This window comes from Vanellus vanellus, assembly GCF_965231255.1.
Source record: "Vanellus vanellus genome assembly, chromosome: 4".
NCBI lineage: Eukaryota > Metazoa > Chordata > Aves > Charadriiformes > Charadriidae > Vanellus > Vanellus vanellus.
In genome coordinates this window covers 25,402,621-25,421,135 of record NC_138909.1, presented here as the reverse complement: position 1 = coordinate 25,421,135, position 18,515 = coordinate 25,402,621, and the positions used below count along the sequence as shown (strand labels likewise).

Sequence of the window (18,515 nt, the reverse complement as noted above, 5' to 3'; positions counted from 1 at the left end):
AACTAACGCTAAGATGACCTTCATGCTGCCATCTAGTGTTTCCTCATAGACGGAAACAACATCCCCAAAAAGAAACTTTGAAGCTCCATAATGCTGTATTCAGAACAAATGTAATTTATTCCTGCTGAAATACAATGCTGGACAACACACAAGCCGAAGAACAGGGAATGGGGAAGAGACATGCTTAGGGTGAATGTTTAGGGAGACACCTTTGCTTAAAAAAAATTGTAACTATATCATCCAGGCACAGAAAGAGACATCTCTATGGCAAGATAATTATTTGGAACCAGAATTTGTCCTCAGTTTGTCTTTCACTCTGTGCAATTATTATGGCTGTTTGCAAGGTGCAACAGTACACAACAGGGCAAGAATCCAAGCAGAAACTTGTCTTAACTGAGATAGACCATCATATGAACCTTGGCAGGTTCTTCTTGTCTGTCCTTGATACTCTCATAAAAACACATGGTATGTTTATTTCACAGCCATCAGATTCTGATTTTTCTTTCAAGTATACATGATGGCTAACAAGATGTAACAAGTTATTGCTGGGGGCACATGCAAAAGATTTGACTCTTGGCCCTCCAAATCTTGATCCCTGGCTTTGAGGAGCTGTAACAGGATGCTTTTCCAACCGTTGCACATCCTGGATTCATGATGGAACTGTAGAACTCTAACCCTGATAATAACAACTCAAGAGTGCATGGGGTGGATGATGCAATTACAACAGAGGGAGCATTCTTTTTCACCCAGGCTTCTTTAAGGTGTTTTGAGTCAAAGTCCAAAACAAACATGAAGAGTCCAAAATCATTGTTCTCTTTTGGAGACCCTGATTTCTGAGCTTTGCCTCCTGACAATCTGAGCAGGAAAGCTGCCAGGAAGGATGGCACAAGTGAAAAATGGCAAAAATCAGTTAATTTAAGAAAATAGACTAACCAGAGGGAAAGGAAGGCCATAATGAGTAGTCTTTAAAGGGCTCCTGCTGGCATTGTATGAAATCAGGTATGAATTTAGTCATTTGCAGGAAAGATTTCCCATTTATAATAAAATTTTGGTAGCCATAGAACACAGGTGCAGTTGAACATTATGTATACAAACTGACTGCATGTTCTTAGTGCAGTCATAGCACAGTGAAAAGGAATATAAGTACAGCAAAGAACAGAACCAAACTCTTCAGCAGAAAGGACCACATACTTGTCTGCTTACAAACCACCTCTCAAGTCAAAACATGGAAGTTGTCTCAGGCCCCTAGGTCTTTCAAAGATTTAGTCCACAGAACATAAAGTCCTCAGGTGCGTAATGGTAGAGTCCATATGTCTCATTCATACTATTCCTGTTTTTTTCACTGAGAGAACAAGTTCATCCCAATCCCACCAAACAGAGCCTACTGCTGGATTAAGGCATCATTATTCTTCATCTCCAGCAGTTGGTACCAGGCTGTTAACATCCACGTAGGTACCAAAAGCTTTCTCCTAAACACACTGAATGAAAAAGCAGCCTTTCTTTATGCTTAATGGGCTTTGAATTCAGACCCAATAACATTGTACGCTCTGAATATAGGGGTTTTATTTTCCAAAGCTCAGGTTTAAAGCTCATTGCTGTGGAAGGAAGTCACATTTCAGTTCCTTGTTCTCCCTCCTTCTATCAAGTCATGATGACTTAGCCAGGGTAAGTAAGTGAATGAAAAAATAAATGCTTCAGCTCTCTTCCAAAGTGCTCAGGGTTTCTATGGATTAAAAAAGAGCATGATGATGAAGATGAGGATCAGCAGGATGAACTGTTTCACAGCTTCATCTCCAAAAAGCCCAACTGAGGCTACCACAGGGCAAAGGCTTGAAAACCAAGAGCACATGTCTGCAAGCAGTCTCTTCGGGATCTGCATCATCTGCTTGCTTACAAAGTGGCCATTTGCTTGCTGTTGCGGGATATGGGGCCCACAGAGCAATGGCCATACAGCTCCAAAAACAACCTATTCCCCAGCCAGCAGGGAGAGGCTGCTGTTTGGGCTCTTGCATCGGGGTTCACCAAAATCTGAAGTGAACTGGGGTATTCCTTTCTGAGTGATCACTGCTTTTACTCCATGGGGAAGTGGGTGAGAGCTTTGTGGATAAGACATAGGCCAAAGCCACAGGAATCAGTGCAAAGCTTGTGGGGAACATGCCATGGTCTCTGTTCTCCAGTCCTCTGCCAATCACTTTAAGTGGACCAATTTTTTTTTTTACTCTTTTTCTGTATTTTTTAAGGGAGTTTTTGTGTAAAAGTTGCAAAAGAAAGTTTATTATTTCTTAAGGAACAAATTTGCCCCCGCACCCACACAGTTTCATTTCTTTTCCTCCTTCTCTTCCAATGATAGATTAAACATGCCAATAGGTAGCTTGCACAGCTCCAGCATTGGATTTTTTTTTTCTAAATCAAAAGGTACAAGTTCAGTTGTTCTTTTCTTCTCAGTTTTGGGGACAGGGATTTTGCCCTTTAGGCAAGCTAAATAAATAGGAAGGGCATCAACTTCAGTATGTTGTTTGTCTCGTGATTCACTATAACATTTCCCGAGTGCCGGGCATGGCCGCCTCCCGAACAAGCAGAGTTAACACTTTCCTGTAGGTGTCTAAGACCTCTTGGGCAGAAGGCCTTTCAGCCGGGTCCTTCTTCTTACATGCTGCATGGATGTCAAACAAATGCAGTCGCACAATGTCACTTCCTTCAACATGGCCCAAGAAAAAATTGAAGACATCTGGGATTTTCCAGATGTCTGTTTTTTCATCATAGGGAGGCATGAGGTCATCCTCAAATGGCACCTCTTCTCCATAGGGCCAACGCTGCTCAGGAGCTACAAACTCGCCCTGGAGCTCCCGATGACCACACTTCACCAGCACGCCGGCACTCCTGTTCACAAGAGGCAAAGCGTCCAAATCATTCACCAGGACATGAAAGTCACTTGTTAGGAGATACTGAGAGAGGACCTTGTCCAGATCATTCGAGTCACACATCACTAAGGTGCCCAGAGGGCTGCTGTGCAGGTACCGAATGATGGTCACGTAGTCCATAGCAAGCATCAGCCTGCGATGCCAGGTGTTCATGCCCTTGTACTTGGGAATGTGGAGAGTTTCATTCAGGCCCCTCAGGGAGCCAAGGGGATGGTACTCGGTGAGGATTGTGAACTGCTGCTCACAGTAGCCAAGCAGCCGGACAACGTGCTTGCTTTGAAGTGCTTTCAGCATCTTCAGTCCATGGAGAAAGTCCTCCTTCAGCTCTGAGTTGGTGAGCTGTGAGAGGACCACTTTGTTTTCCTTCCACTCAGAAAGGAAGACCTGAGAACACACAAGAGACATGTAAGACATGTGGAGAGCCTTCTTCCACCAACTGCACCAGCTGCCGCTGATCTCCAAGTCACTGCTTAGTCACAAGTGCAAATTGCAGTCACCAGGCACAGTCAAGCTTTTAGGTAGGGCCATGTACCTGTCACAGCAAGCCCTTACCGATGTCATAATTAGATAGTGACTTCTTAAGTTTTCTTTGGAATGGGCAATGCAGACAAATTATTTTATACCACCCAACCAGTCGTGCCACAAATGTACCACGCTCCACAAGCGCTTCACTGATCTCTGTGATTTTGCTTGTGTAGCTGGATGTCCCTCGGTGTCAGGGAGGTGGCCCATGGCTCCTGTCAGGTTCTCCTGCCCGTTCTGTGCACCTCATCAGTAGCCACATGCCCCTGGATGTCTACAGTAATTACCTGCTGCAAGGATAATTATAACAGCAGTATGGGCATTAATTAGGCGGTGAACAGTGAAAGTTCTTTATCCACAGGAGAGAGGAAAGGAAAACCAAACTCACCTTTTTCACAGCACCTTCACCCACACACTTGAGTTTCCTGACTTCCCTATTTATGGCTTCGCAGGAGAGCCACGGGGAGCAATTCTTCACCGCTCCCAGTTTGAAGTACCCGTAAGGGCAGAGGCTGGGGTCTGCTTCAGCGCGTCCCGAAGAGGTGTAAAACGTGTTGAGGTACAGGTAGAGCAGGGCATTAAGGAGCAGGATGGCTGCAAGCAGTAACACACAGGAGACGGGCGATACATCCCTGGGAGGGAACTCCCTCCTAACGAAGTGTGGTTTCTTTTCCATGGCCGTGCCTTCTGCATTCTCCGTGACAGCCGGAGGCTAAGCAGGACCCTCTTCCCAGCCGGGGGACGAACCTCTGCGGGGCTTTTTCATTGCAGGCTCCACAGCTGCCTTGCAGACACCGCCGTCCTGAGCCTGCAGCCTACGAGAAAGGCCACGCGTGGCAGCGGTGTATGTTAAAAGCGGCTTCAAGCTCGACGTTGGCCTCGCTGTTCATCCTCCCGGCTTGCCAAGCGGGAGGGCCCGGGCTGCTGGCCGCCCCGGTTGACCCCGGAAAACACAGCAGCCGTGGCGGGGGGTGGGGTGGGAGGACCGGCGGCGCAGGGCGGTGGCGGCGCCGCCCCGGGGCGGAGCGCAGCGACATGGCGGCGGCGGCGGGGCTGGTGGCGGCGGTGGCGGCGGCGCTGGGCGCCCTGCTGATGGCGCCCGGCCTCACCCAGCCGCACGGGGAAGCCTCGCCGGAGGGGAGCGGGCCCGGGCCCCGCGGGGGGGCGGCGGAGCGGCGCCCCTCGGGGCGGATGGACCAGGCCCTGCTGCTCGTCCGCAACGAACTGCCGGCGCAGGGCCTCCGCCTCGCCGCCCTCTCCGGCGCCTGCCACCAGGTGAGCGGAGGGAGCGGCGGAGGGGTTGTACCGGGTGTGTGTCACCCCCCGGCCTCCGCTGTTGACAGCCCTGCCCCGGCCCTCGGCGGGGCCGCTTCGCTTTTCTGGCGTCTCCCCGCGGCTTCGTCGTGTTGCTTCGCTTCGGTTTAACCTTCCTGGGAAGCCCCGCGGCGGGAGCTGCTTCAGTCCCTGCGCATCGTCCCTTGTGTTTCCTTTGCCGCTGTTGCAAAGCAGCCCCCCACCCCCCCTTCGCTCTCCTTTGGCACCTGATGAGTTCCCTTCACCATCTTCTTCCACAGTGCTTGTATCAGCTCCTGGCGTTCGTCCCACCAAGCAACGGGAGCCTGAGAAAACCGGGCACAGCAGCGGTGATGGTTGATACCCAGCATCCACTCACCCTGCTGCTCAACAGCTCTGTGGGTGACACAGAGTTCTGCAAGTACGTGGCCCAGCCCCAGGGAACACCTGGATAGCTCTATCCTTTTTTTTTTTTTTTTTTTTCTTGAAGCCACGTGCTTATTTATTGCCTGCTCATCACCTCCTTTTTCCTGACTATTTAGACCTAGAGTTCAGTCTTCCCCCCACTGCTGTAACTGTGGCAGACGTTGTAATTGTGCTGAAAGGATCTAGGCACAAGCAGGAGCTGAAATGTTATGCGTTGAGCCAGCATGTGCAAACGCCTGGTTTCTCTTGCAGAGAGGCTGTAGTTCAAGCAGACAGGTGATGTAGGAGGCAGTGCATGTGTGGTAAAGCAGATGTGTTGGGCTAGGGGAGGGTAATGCTTGGCAAAGGCAGAGCCAAGCAGCCCCTTGCTAAATCATGCTGTTAGGCCAAGTTTTCAGCTTGCCTTTCCTACAAGCATTAAGGCTTACGGCCCCCCAAATGCTGCTGTGGTACCTGCATGTAGTGGTGATGGCTCAGCAAGTTTCGTTTCCTTTATCCTTTGCAGGATTCAGTATCATTTTGGAGAGTTTGGCAATTATTCCCTTGTGGTAAAGGCCCTAAGTACAAGCACCAAAACTGTTTCTTGTGACCTAGTCATCAATGAAGGCCCTATCAACAGCTACCTCCGTATGTAATGCTCTGTTTTCCCCTTCCATTCTACAATTTGCATGTCTCCCAGCAAAACCAACTTCCTAAAAAGCCTGTGCAGTCACTCATGCTGTGCTGAAGATGTGTCATGGGCTTGCTCCTCCTCTCTCAGCATCTTACCTCCTTATGTTTTATACACCCATCTTGAGGCCCTGACCAGGATCAGGCCTCTTCACATGGTATACTGTATGACCACAATGTTTTTGCATCAGGGATTAGCCCAGAAAAATCAGTGGGTATGTGTTCAGAGGGAGATCTTTTCATAGTTAGTTCCTGTTTCCCTGCATGTTTATGTATGTACACAGAATCCTCCCTCTTCTTCCCTCTGTCTTGCTTCTCTCACAAAATGGGAAACAATTCATACAGCGTTTGCATTTTTGTTGCACTTTTAATTTTAAAACTCACGTCTTGCTTTTTGTTTATCTCTTTTCCAGTGCTGTTTCAAACTCTGATCTATGTCTCTCCTGTTCTTTTCCTTTACATTAGGTTATTCTTCAGTCCTTCCAGTTTTCCAGCTGTAAAGAAAAAATCTCTATGCACACGAACTCTATTACCCTCTCCCCTGTCTTCTTCATGTTGAGGCTGTTTCTAAACCTTTAGTTTCTTCCGCAGAACGTATGGCACCATTGCCTTGTGATGCAGTGCAGTTTTATTTTGCCTCTTTTATGCTGAGATATGCAGTCACTGAGCTGCACTTTGAAACTAGCCTGCTTTTGGTTTGGGTTATTTTGTTGTTGCTTGTTTTTTCTCTGAGACTTAGGCTGGGGATATGTATTGCATGGAGAAGGTGGTGTCGTGAATGGTGGGTCGGGCTTTTTGTCATGTTTGTGTCATGCTTGGGCAAGCCCAGGCTGCTGAATTGTTTTGTTAGATCATTTATAGAGTTGCGTTCTTCTCTCTTTCATGTAGCTATTCTCTTTGCTTTCCTGGTTTACATGGGGATCCTTGCTATCCTGATTGTCGGGCACCTTTTTATGAGGTAAGTGAACAGTATTGTAATAGCTCCTCACACATGAAGGGGGGCTGCATTTAAAAACATGTGTCGTAGTGTGGTAGTGCTTCAGAGTCCCACTGTAGCCCTGCTTGTAAATCAGTCCTGTTATCAGGTTGCCATGTACAAGTTACGCTGTGGTAGCTGTCCATATGATAATAAATACAGAGTAAGTCAATTTCCCTTGAGGGCTATATTGCAGCCTTGTTAGCTTGTGTGTGGAGTGGTTACTGCAAAGCAGCTGATGTTCGCCGTAAGCTTGCACACACGCCACCTCACCCTCGCATGACTTGTTCCTCGGTCTAGCCCTGAATCAGCACCTACGCATGTGTAGCATATGCAGTCTTCCATCCTGTGTACTGAATGACGTGGGTCATCCCTGCCTATAAACAACCCAAGATAAAGCCCTCAAACCTGAGCTTGTGGCAGTGTAATTACATAGCTGAACTTAACTGAGGTTCCAGGTCCTGGCTGAATCTCACTATTATGCGTGTGACCTGGGAAAACAGAAATAGAGACTGTCCTAACTTTTGATTTATGCTGCTAAATAGTGGATATTAAGATGAAACTGGCCATAAAGTACTTCTTGTTTTGTTTTGTGTTTTAAACTCTTACTAATTTTCAGAATTGATCCAGTCAGAAACTGGGTTTACAAGAAACTGAACCCCAGAGAAACTGATCGTCTGATTAATTCTGTGAGTGACCACAGTACCTTTAATTTGCATTTTGTAGTGTTTTTATCTCTGAGGAACATGCACTATCTGGTCATCTGGGGACCTGTTACTAATCATCTTCCCCATGTATATGTTCCCCTTGGCAAATCTTGTATTGATGTCAGACAGGCAGTTTTATGTCAATGGGGAGTGCTAGACTAGGTTCTGATGCAAGTTTAGTGGATTCCCAGTAGAGCTCTTGCAAGTCATAGAATCATAGGGTTGGAAGGGACCTCTGGAGATCATCTAGTCCAACCCCCCTGCCAGAGCAGGGACACCTTAGAGCAGGTTGCACAGGAACGCATCCAGGCGGGTTTTGAATGTCTCCAGAGGTGGAGACTCCACCACCTTCCTGGGCAGCCTGTTCCAGTGCTCTACCACCCTCAAGGTAAAGAAGTTCCTCCTCATGTTTAGGTGGAACTTCCTATACTCAAGTTTGTGCCCGTTACCTCTTGTCCTGTCACTGGGCACCACCGAAAAGAGCCTGGCCCCATCCTCCTGGCACCCACCCTTTAAGTATTTATAAGCATGGATGAGGTCCCCCCTCAACCGTCTTTTTTCCAGACTAAAGAGACCCAATTCCCTCAGTCTTTCTTCATAAGAGAGGTGTTCCAGTCCCCTAATCATCTTGGTAGCCCTATGCTGCACCCTCTCCAGCAGTTCCCTATCCTTCTTGAGCTGGGGAGCCCAGAACTGGACACAGTACTCCAGGTGCGGCCTCACCAAGGCAGAATAGAGGGGGAGGATGACCTCCCTTGACCTACTGGCCACACTCTTCTTGATGCACCCCAGGATGCCATTGGCCTTCTTGGCCACAAGGGCACATTGCTGGCTCATGGTCATCCTGTTGTCCACCAGGACTCCCAGATCTCTTTCTACAGAGCTGCTCTCCAGCAGCTCAGCCCCCAACCTGTACTGCTGCATGGGGTTATTCCTCCCCAGGTGCAGCACCCTACACTTGCCCTTATTGAATTTCATAAGATTGTTCTCTGCCCAACTCTCCAGCCTGTCCAGGTCTCTCTGTATGGCAGCACAGCCTTCTGGTGTGTCAGCCACCCCTCCCAGCTTTGTATCATGAGCAAACTTGCTGAGGGTGCACTCTATCCCCTCATCCAAGTCGTATATTGAACAGGACTGGACCCAGTACTGACCCCTGGGGAACACCACTCATCACTGACCTCCAACTAGACTCTGCGCCCCTAACCACAACCCTCTGAGCTCTGTCTTGCAACCAGTTTTCTATCCACCTTACTGTCCATTCATCTAACCCACTCTTCCTAAGCTTCCCTATGAGGATGCTGTGGGAGACCGTGTCGAACGTCTTGCTGAAGTCAAGGTAGACCACATCTACCGCTCTTCCCTCATCTGTCCATCCAGTCACACCATCATAGAAGGCTATCAGATTAGTCAGGCATGATTTCCCCTTGGTGAATCCATGCTGAGTACTTCTGATAGCCTTCTCTTCCTCCACATGCCTTGAGATGATGCCCAGAACAAGCTGTTCCATCATCTTTCCAGGGATGGAGGTGAGGCTGACTGGCCTGTAGTTCCCTGGGTCCTCCTTCTTGCCCTTTTTGAAGACCAGAGTGACATTGGCTTTCCTCCAGTCCTCAGGCACCTCACCTGTTCTCTAGGACCTTTCAAAGATGGTGGAGAGTGGCCCAGCAATGACCTCTGCCAGCTCCCTCAGCACTTGGGTGCATCCCATCAGGGCCCATAGACTTGTCCCAACCATACAGCTTTGAACCCTCTTTAGTTCCCTTGAAGCAAATGTGTTGGTGAAAATACTGTCCCCTCTGACATAGACAATGTATGGGAAGGAAAGAAATGCCAGCTTTCGTGTCTGCTTCCAGCTCAGTAGGAAGTTTAGCAGGACCTACTCTTAAATCAAAATTTTTCTGGCAGCCCTAGAGCTGGCATTTCAGTGTGAGCCATGTTTTATACTAGAATGTAGATAGATTGTCACAATCTGGGCTTCACATCTAGGAGGTCCAAACCTGTCTAGAAAAAGACTTGCAGAGCTCTGCAACAATTCCTGTAGTTGTTCATCTCCATAGCTGTGTTACAGCAATGTCTGCTTCTTTATGCTGTCACTGGGGCTGATCAGAGGGATTTAGGGAACTTGACTAGAAAGAAGCCTTTCCCGCATTTAAATGGACTATCTGCTGGTTTAGCTCTCTAAACAGTCTCTCTGTGGTGTCAGACAAGTGCTGATGGGATGGGATGGACTCTGAGAGTCAGCAACTGGATCTGCTCAGCTCTGTTGTAAAGTAGTACTCACAGTGACAGCAAGTCTGTGGCTGATTTGGACTGGACCCAACTCTCATGAGTCTCAAATACAGCCTCTTTTCACTGCATGGTTGTTTTCACCCTGGTCAAAGGTGTAGTGTGGAACATCTGCAAATATTACTGCAATATGGTGGAGCCATGAATGGGTTCTGAGTAGCAAGTGGGGAAACAAAAGGAAGAGGAAGATGGGGAGAACAAAGACACACACAGTATGTGAAAGTTTGCAGTTTGCTGACCTCTGTTCCCTAGGCAGCTGATGCAGCTGCTGACTTGCCCTTTGTCTGTCTGTTTTTTTCCTGAAGGAGCTTGGGTCCCCGAACACAACAGACTCCGTTAGCAGTGATTCCACCAGGCGTTTGTGGAGCACAACCTCTCGGCAGCGGCTGCGTTCCCTGGACACCTTCCGAGGGTAAGCATAAGACCTTGCTCAAAAGCAGCTCTTCCAAGGGGAATGAAATTTTTCCAATAGCGGTTTGACAAGTGTATGGAAATAGATAGCAGATGAACAGTTCAAGGGGGTCTGTTTAACTTGGAAGATAATCAAGGTTTTAATTCTTGTATTTTCTGAAACATTTTGCAGTTGATCTAGTTTGAGGAAACATTAAAGTTGTGGCAGAGGGTGGAAAAGAACAACATATGTTCAGTGCGAAAACGCTATGTGAAGGAGCTTACTTTGGTTCACCGCCACACATGATCTTTGGAATGCTGCTTCCTGGTTGGCAAAGCTGGAAATTTTGTCCATAATCTTGTTTTAAAAATAAAATAATCTAAATCTCACAGTTAAAAATGTTTTAATGGGGTTAAATATTAACTGTGTGTTCATACATATATATTTCATCGACATGTGCTACTTTGTGTGTGTTTTTGTTGGGTTTTTTTTAGGCTCTCTCTTATAATTATGGTGTTTGTTAACTACGGAGGAGGAAAATACTGGTTCTTCAAACATGAGAGTTGGAATGGTAAAGTACAATTGAGACAGTTAATCTGGGGTTTAACTGCAGCAGTATCTAGATATGGTTAGTACTGCAGCTGCTGCAGTGAGCTGTTGCTCAGCTGAAGGCTGGGACGCTGTGCCAGTTTGCCTCAGCAGGGTATCTGGCCTGTTAGGTTAATGGGCAAAGCAGTGTATAGTCCTGCTCATCACACAGTGACGGGATGGTTTCAGATCACAATCTGTGTGTAACCTTTTCATTTTTGACACAGGTTCATGTATTTGACTTTTCTGTGTTGGTTAATGATCACATTCAAGCTGATGGTGCTTGATGCTGTACAAACATGCTTTGATTGGCAAGATGATGGGGGAGGGGTCGGGTGTTGTGCTGCCCTAGTGGAGAATAGCAAGGATCCCATCCGTGAAATCTTTCCCAAGACACAGTAATCAGTTCTGACCCTATTTTTGAAGAATGGTAAAAGCAGTGAAGCAAGATGATTAGCTCTTTGTAAGTTTTGTTTATAATGTGTGTTAGATTTTGGGGCATCAAATAATTACAAGCAGCCTGCAATTCCTCTGGAAACTTAACAATAACATTGTTAAAATTTAGGGATGATTCGAGGTAAATAATGTGTTCCTTCCTATTTCTCTGTAGGATTAACAGTTGCAGATCTGGTGTTTCCATGGTAAGTCTTCCTGAAGAATAGTTCTTGTGTCAAGTGATTCTATATGTTAAGCATTGTGAAGAGAACATTGTGTACACCTTGCCTCCATGTGGAAATGTATTTGGAGGTGTCAATTTGTGTTAAATGATTGATAGGAATCTGCCCCTCCCGATAGCAGCATCATCCTTACGAACTAGTAGAAGAGCTAAGTGCTTTTGGCCGCTCCCCATCCTCCTTCTTCCCCTCAGATAATGTCAGTGGGAGGCCCAGGGTTACCCTGCCAGTGGAAGTGCAGTATCCCTGAGGAGCATATTGCCACGCTACTGTGCTGAAGGTGGTCAACCTGGCAAGATTCAGAGCTGGACTGATGTGTATCCAGAGATAAAATAGCCAAGGGAATTTGGGATTAAGCTAATCTCTCTATAACTAGAGAATGGTTTTATGGGGAAGCAATTACCCCATCTGCCCCTAGCATGCTTCTCTAAAATACACACCAGTTGTGGTTCCTCTTGGAAATGGGAGCTGGGCTTGGACTGTGAACCTAATCCAGAGGGGAGAAGTGGGTCAGTTCTGAATTTGAATTGTAGATTTGCAGCTTGTGTTTTACTGCTCTGAAGATGCTAATTTAATTGTGGGTAATGGAATTTTTTGGTGGCATATGTATTGCTGTAAAAAAGACCTGAATGCAATTACTTCCCTGAACTTTATTGCCTCAACTAACCACTGAAAGAGCTAGAAAGGTCCCATAGTGCAAAATGAGTTGTCTGCGAATTCCTAGCAATCACAAGAAATAAAGTTGTCCAGTTTCACTTAATGCATGCATTGCTGTTGGGCCAATGCAGGCTACTGTGTTAGCTTTAGCGTTTGCTGTCAGGCACATGTGTGATGAGACATCTGTCAGCCCTGTTTCCCATCTGCTCTGTTCTCCAGGTTCGTGTTCATCATGGGGACATCGATATCATTGTCATTAAGCTCCATGCTGAAGTGGGGAAGTTCCAAGCGGAAGGTGCTCGGGAAAATCCTCTGGAGGAGTTTTCTGCTTATCCTGCTGGGAATCATAGTTGTGAATCCCAATTACTGCCTTGGACCGTGTGAGTGGAACTTGCTCTCTTCCTTGTATTTCTGCAACTGTTGTTCCTGCCTCCTTGACTGGACTGTTGAGAAAGCAGTGTCAGCCTTGCTCTACTCACCAGCTGCATGGGGGCAGGTTGATGGTATGGTGTAGACTGCGGTTCAGTTCTGCACTGACGCAATTCTCTCTGTCCCCTGTGCTGACCACTGTTTATCATCCTAGTGGCGACTTTCCCAGGGCTATGATTTACAGAAAGTGGGGTGGCAGAGCGGAGGTGTCCCTGTACCTGCAAGTGCAGTGAGTCTCATCTCTCCCTGGAGAAGGGTAGCTTTCATATTTACAGAAGAGCTCATGTCTTCTCTTCCACATTGCTTGCATGTTTTCCAGTGTCCTGGGATAATCTTCGTATTCCTGGGGTGCTCCAGAGGCTGGGATTCACGTACCTGGTGGTTGCTGCTCTCGAACTCCTGTTCACAAGAGCTGCGGCTGAGAGCGGGACCTTGGTGAGTTACATGGGGAGATGACAAGTGATACTAGAGCAGGGTTTGGAAGCTTTTGCTCTTGTTTGGGCACAAAGAACGCATGAGAAATGATGACAAAACATGTAGCATCTTAGCTGATGTGTAGTGCAGTGTGACCTGGCAAAAATTTTGGGGAACGTGCACGCTTCAGTGTCCCAGTCTACAATTTATCATGTCTAGTATTGCTGTATTTGAGGATTTTGCCAATCCATTCAGATGGTCCTTAGAAGCAGGCATTCCGAGGCACTTCTGATGACTTTCCACCACCAAGGCACCCCAGGGACAGGCATCTCTGTGCTGAGTCCTGCAGCCTGTGTGCTTTGTCCGGTTAGTTTTGGCAGTGTTTTTTCTCAGCAGGGGAAAGTAATACTGCTTTTTGGCCCTTCTGGAGTCTGTTTTCCCAAAAGGCTTTTGTTCTACTCATGAATCAAAATTCCTTTTGACATTTCCAAGTTAAAAAACATTGGGGGCTTTTGTTTTGGTGTGCTTCTCCCCCCCTCCCCCCCCCCCCCCAAGTAACCAAGTGCCGGGAAATAGTTTGTGAAGATGGAACCCATTTTTAACGACAACAGCTCCCTCTTGTATCTGGGGGACTGCCTGCCAGGAAGTACAGGATGTCCCCAAGGGCATGTTTTTTATTTGCCAGCTAATATCCCCCTCCCTCCATCTCATGCAGGAGATGCCATGTCCTGCTCTGCAGGATATTCTCCCCTACTGGCCACAGTGGATTTTCATTCTGATGTTAGAAGTGATTTGGCTCTGCCTGACCTTTTTGTTACCAGTGCCAGGTTGTCCCAGGTAAGACCGTGCACTCAGACTACCTTCTATGGGGCATCAGGTTGTTTTCCTTCTACTGAGTAGAAAATATATTTTATTAGCTATAGGGAAAGAATGAAGAGGAAAGCTTTTAGGCCTGTGGGGTTAAGGGAAGTATTCATCATGTGAAAAAACTTTCTTTACCTTGGTAGTAAAGTACCAGGTGTTACAAAGGTGACATCATTGTTCCTTTCTATCTAAAGAAGAAAATTAAAATCTCCCTGAGGTCTGTGTATGGCGATACATGATCATTGCAATGTCATCCCTGTCTCTAATCTTTGCCCCTTTAAAGGGTCAGCACCTGCACAGCAAGCGGAACACCCAGCTGGGTAGCCGGGGCTGAACAGAAGCATTGCTGTAGGCTCCTGATACTGCCTGTCCCATCATGACCTGCTTATGGCACTGTGATGATCAAAACAGGCCACCAGCCAGCTGTTATGTAGGACCTGTGTTTCACTGTGTGCCTCTGGCCCCAGAGAACATCGGGCATTTAGTGTGCTGGGCCAGTGGACCAGATATTCAGGTGGAGTATACGAACACTTTGTGCCATAACCTGTTTGCTTCTGTCCCAGGGGCTATCTTGGTCCTGGGGGCATTGGAGACTTTGGAAACTATCCCAACTGCACTGGAGGAGCAGCTGGTTACATTGATCGTTTGCTTCTTGGAGAAAAGCATATATATCAGCACCCCTCTTCAAGTGTAAGTAGCTTTTGGTTTGTAGGACGAAGCCGCAGGCGAGCACTGAACATAGTTGTCAGGAGGGGCTTGGGAATGATAGATGCAAGGGGATGGAACAGACAGGAGACTGGTTGCTCAGGGGCCCTGTAACAACTATTTTCTTTCTAAGGTGACGTACCAAACAACGATGCCATATGATCCTGAAGGTATCCTGGGGACCATAAATACCATTTTTATGGCATTTCTGGGACTGCAGGTACCTCTTTTCTTTCTGACTGTTTGATATAATGGGAAGCTTGAAGGAATCTTGGAAGTGGGGAGGTAACTTGGTTTCTTTATTTAAGGCTGAGACTGGTTCTAACAAAACCTTTTCCAGAGCAATGCTTTCAGGCTGACTTAGCCTGAGGCGAGTGTCAGAGAAGTGGAATTTAACCTGGCAGTAGCTTGCATTAGATAAACCAAGACTTTTTCTCAGTTTTTGTAAGGGATGGACACAAGAAGTTTGCAAAATATCCACCCGGGAACTTCCTTTGCTTATTTTAAGGTTGGGCTTACGCTGGGAGTAGGCTGGCTCTGCTTGTTGGAAAATAGGGCCAAGAGACGCATAGACTTCACAGCTTCATTTTAAACATACGGTTTTAAAAGTTGTAGCTGTACATGTTCCCTGTTGCTAATTTTCTGCTTGACATGCAGTGTTAGCCGTCTTGGGAATCTCTGTAGGGCAGAGATTGGAACAGAACTGTAACACTGAGGAATGAGTGATCATGACACATTTCTTAGTGGTACCTGAAAAGCAGCGTGTGCTCCGAGCAGGTCAGGGTGTGAGGTAGCGCGGTGGAGAAGCTGTTGGGGCTGGCTGGGGAGTCAATGTGGCGTTGTTCCTTCGTGCAATCCTTGCTAAGGGGGATGGAGCTCAAGTCACATTGTGTTAACCTAAGGAAGTTGCTTGTCCCCTTCCTCAGTGTTAACATAGTAGGGAAGGGAGAAAAGATGCACCTCTACTGCTGAGTGGGTTGCATTTACATATTTTCCCCATCTGTGTCCATTCTTTGCAAACAGTTCCCATTCGGAGCCTTTCAGCCACTTAGTTGTTATAAATGCTGTTCATGTTCTCTGTCTTAGCCCAGGTAGCCAGTGGTAAATATATCTGGCTCTTGAAACATAGTTACATTTATGAGCTTTAATTCATTTTTTATGTTCTTTTTATATTAGGCCGGAAAAATTATCTTGTTCTACAAAGACCAGCACAAACAAATTATAAGTCGGTTTGTCATATGGAGCATAGTAATGGTAAGTCACATAGTTATGTAGCTCTTCAATAGACATGTATTTTTATTTTAGTATTTCTGGAACAGGTTGCAGTGATTATATAAGCTTTAGCAACTTTCTATTTCAGGGCATTATTTCTGCTATCTTGACGAAATGTTCTAAAGAAGAAGGGTTTATTCCCATAAACAAGAACTTATGGTAAGCAGAGAGATACAACTTTTATTATGATTTTGTTAAAGTACTATTTTACCTTGGAGAATGTTTTACCTTTCTTATATTGAGATGTCTGTATCACATAGATCTCTAAATAATCTTTCTACTGAAAATGTGTGTAGGTCAATATCGTATGTGACAACCATGAGCTGCTTTGCCTTCATCCTCTTAACACTGATATATTATCTCGTGGATGTCAAGAGACTGTGGTCGGGTGCTCCATTTTTCTATCCAGGTCAGTAAAATCACAGCAGGAAACATACTCCTTCCAATTCTTTCTGCACTGATATTATCCTTTTATGTTTTCTGCACTTCCCTTGTCTGTAAAAGAGTTGGGATTTAGAATGAGGTAATAACCTGGAGGGCGACAGAATGATTAACTTGAGCTGAATCTTTGCATAGAACTGGGACACTCGAGACCAGGTATTTAGGCAAGAGGGACTGTCAGGTCTTTAAACGAGGGCTGGAAGCTGCTATTGCCCAATGACCATTCTCAGTTTGGTCTCGAGTTAAGGTCCCAGGGAACAGCTACCTAATACCAAACAAAATACCACAGCTGGTTCATAGTTGGTTTTGGAAAGAACTGCTGAGACTTGGGTAACCTAATGGGAAACTCAAAGGGCTGTCAACAGAGTTAATACCACTTCTGAAGATGTGGAAGACGAAATCCCCTGGGCAGCTGTGTAGGTTCTGTCTCTGTGTTTTTAGATAAGCCAGTCTCCCAAAGCATACCACTGTGGTTTTAACCACACTGGGTTCTTGACAAACATCTGAGTACAGAACGCAAACCCACAGCAGAGGGAACCTTTCCGCAGCTTTGGTGTCTGGTGTCTGGACAGGAAGATGGGTCGGGTGACAGCATGGTATCATATCTCCTACCATAAATCCCATAGCCTTGAAGCGCAGTCAGCATTTGTTTGTAAAGGCAACAGATCTGACCAAATAAGTTGGCACTCAGCCAGCCTGAAGACAGTAACTATGGTTATTCTCCTTGTCAATAAAATTGCAGATTACTGATTCGGTTGTATTCTCAATTTAGCAGATAGGTTGCCTGTATTTCTTTTCAATAAACATTTTAGGGGAGAGAACCCCTCAGACTGTATTTGAAAACACACGTGTGTAGCATCTTTGGGGCACGTAATATTAGCTGCTGTGATTAGCTGTTGTTGTCTTGGTGCCACTCTGTCATACCTGCTCTTTCAGATGGTATGACCTGTGCTTACTTTCAGGAATGAACTCAATCCTGGTCTACATTGGACACGAAGTGTTTGAAAACTATTTCCCTTTTAAGTGGAAGATGCAAGACAGTCAATCTCACGCAGAGCATCTGACTCAAAACCTCACTGCAACAACTCTTTGGGTCATAATATCGTATTTACTTTACAGGAGAAGGATATTCTGGAAAATCTGATAGAGGTGGTCAGGGTGTAGCAGGCCTGGATTCTGATGGGGCAAGTGCATAAGGTGGATTTGCCTAAATATTGCTACATGTGCCAGGCTGTATTACTAAAAAGGGATACTAGTTCAAGTTTACAGTGCCATGGAAGTTGTCATCAAGACTTTTATGTGACTTAAGGGACAGTATTTTCATATTTAGCAAAAACTTACTAGTCTGCTGTAGTTGCTCTCTGTTTTCTGTATTTTGTAAATATTTTATTGATCTCCCTCCTTCGTATAGAGAAACTGAATATATTGTAACAGTTGGGCAGTCAAAGACAGCCTGATGGTGCTTCCAAAAGGAACTGCAAGGGATCTGGGTGGTGACTGCAAGGGGTTATCAGAATGGGACTGTGGTAACAGTTGTTGCATCTGACAAGGCACCCCGTAACTCATGTGGTCTGGGGTTTGTATATACCCTTGGCACCTGCTGCACGCCTGCGCCACACCAGCTACTGGCACACATTTAACTTAGCCATCTTTTTGACTCTGGAGCACTGGCAGCATCCTCAGCCCTGCACTTGGGTCAGCGGTGCGGTGACTGTCTGGGAAAGCTCAGGGGCACCTCTGTGCTACAGTGTGCTACAGAAAGTGGGGACTCAACAGATTGTTCTTCATTGTGTTCTTCCAATTTGGTCTTATGTTTAGGATCCTCCTAAAGCCTACTACCAAAGATCTCTTCTTATTAATCGGCACGCTGCTGCTACAGGTTTAGCAGCCTGTCTGTGCATGTTTTGGGCCTTTGTGTTACATACTTCTAGCACGGATAAGGTCCAGGTTTCATGTGCTGCACTTTTAAGAGTGCAGAAAGGCCAATTCCTATTGAGTTTGTATAATCACTTGGATATTACCAAAGTTTGATCAAAGCAATCCTCTTTATAAATGGATTTACATAAGGGCCCTGAATCTGAAAACCAGCAATACAGGTAGAATTCAGCCAGAAAGGAAGAGACAGCAGACCCATTAATAGTTTTGGGAAACTCGGGAAATTCACTCATGCTGTGATTTCCAAACTAGTGCTAATAAAAAGCCTGAATACCCTGTTGTGTTCTCTGTGTATGTATAAAGACAGAAAGAACTAACATGCACACCTTAGTATAATTTTATGGG

General features: G+C 46.2%; 2 protein-coding genes across 2 annotated transcripts; one reads left to right on the top strand and one right to left on the bottom strand.

The window, feature by feature from the left end:
- Nucleotides 1-1,924: 1,924 nt before the first annotated feature.
- Nucleotides 1,925-4,126, bottom strand: POMK (protein O-mannose kinase). Its single transcript, XM_082482549.1, has 2 exons — nt 3,832-4,126; nt 1,925-3,305 (listed from the first exon to the last, which is right to left on the bottom strand). Exons 1-2 carry the CDS (start codon nt 4,117-4,119, stop codon nt 2,532-2,534), a joined length of 1,062 nt encoding a protein of 353 aa, XP_082338675.1. The 5' UTR covers nt 4,120-4,126; the 3' UTR covers nt 1,925-2,531.
- Nucleotides 4,127-4,478: 352 nt separating this feature from the next.
- HGSNAT (heparan-alpha-glucosaminide N-acetyltransferase) lies at nt 4,479-18,446 on the top strand (the record flags this gene model as incomplete). The annotated part of the gene is made up of 17 exons (XM_082482679.1): nt 4,479-4,718; nt 5,018-5,157; nt 5,668-5,789; nt 6,720-6,789; nt 7,427-7,496; nt 10,106-10,212; nt 10,686-10,762; nt 11,390-11,420; nt 12,330-12,490; nt 12,859-12,974; nt 13,669-13,790; nt 14,381-14,507; nt 14,656-14,742; nt 15,699-15,776; nt 15,883-15,953; nt 16,091-16,203; nt 17,198-18,446. The coding sequence occupies 17 exons, from the start codon at nt 4,479-4,481 to the stop codon at nt 17,377-17,379; spliced, it is 1,914 nt and encodes a 637-aa protein (XP_082338805.1). The 3' UTR covers nt 17,380-18,446.
- Nucleotides 18,447-18,515: the final 69 nt, after the last annotated feature.

Bases quoted from the DNA above. Each gene is read 5' to 3' on its own strand.
- POMK (XM_082482549.1), bottom strand. From the start codon at position 4,119: ATGGAAAAGAAACCACACTTCGTTAGGAGGGAGTTCCCTCCCAGGGAT. The intron at 3,306-3,831 runs GTGAGTTTGGTT...GTGTGTTCTCAG, and splicing joins GTGAAGGTGCTGTGAAAAAG to GTCTTCCTTTCTGAGTGGAA.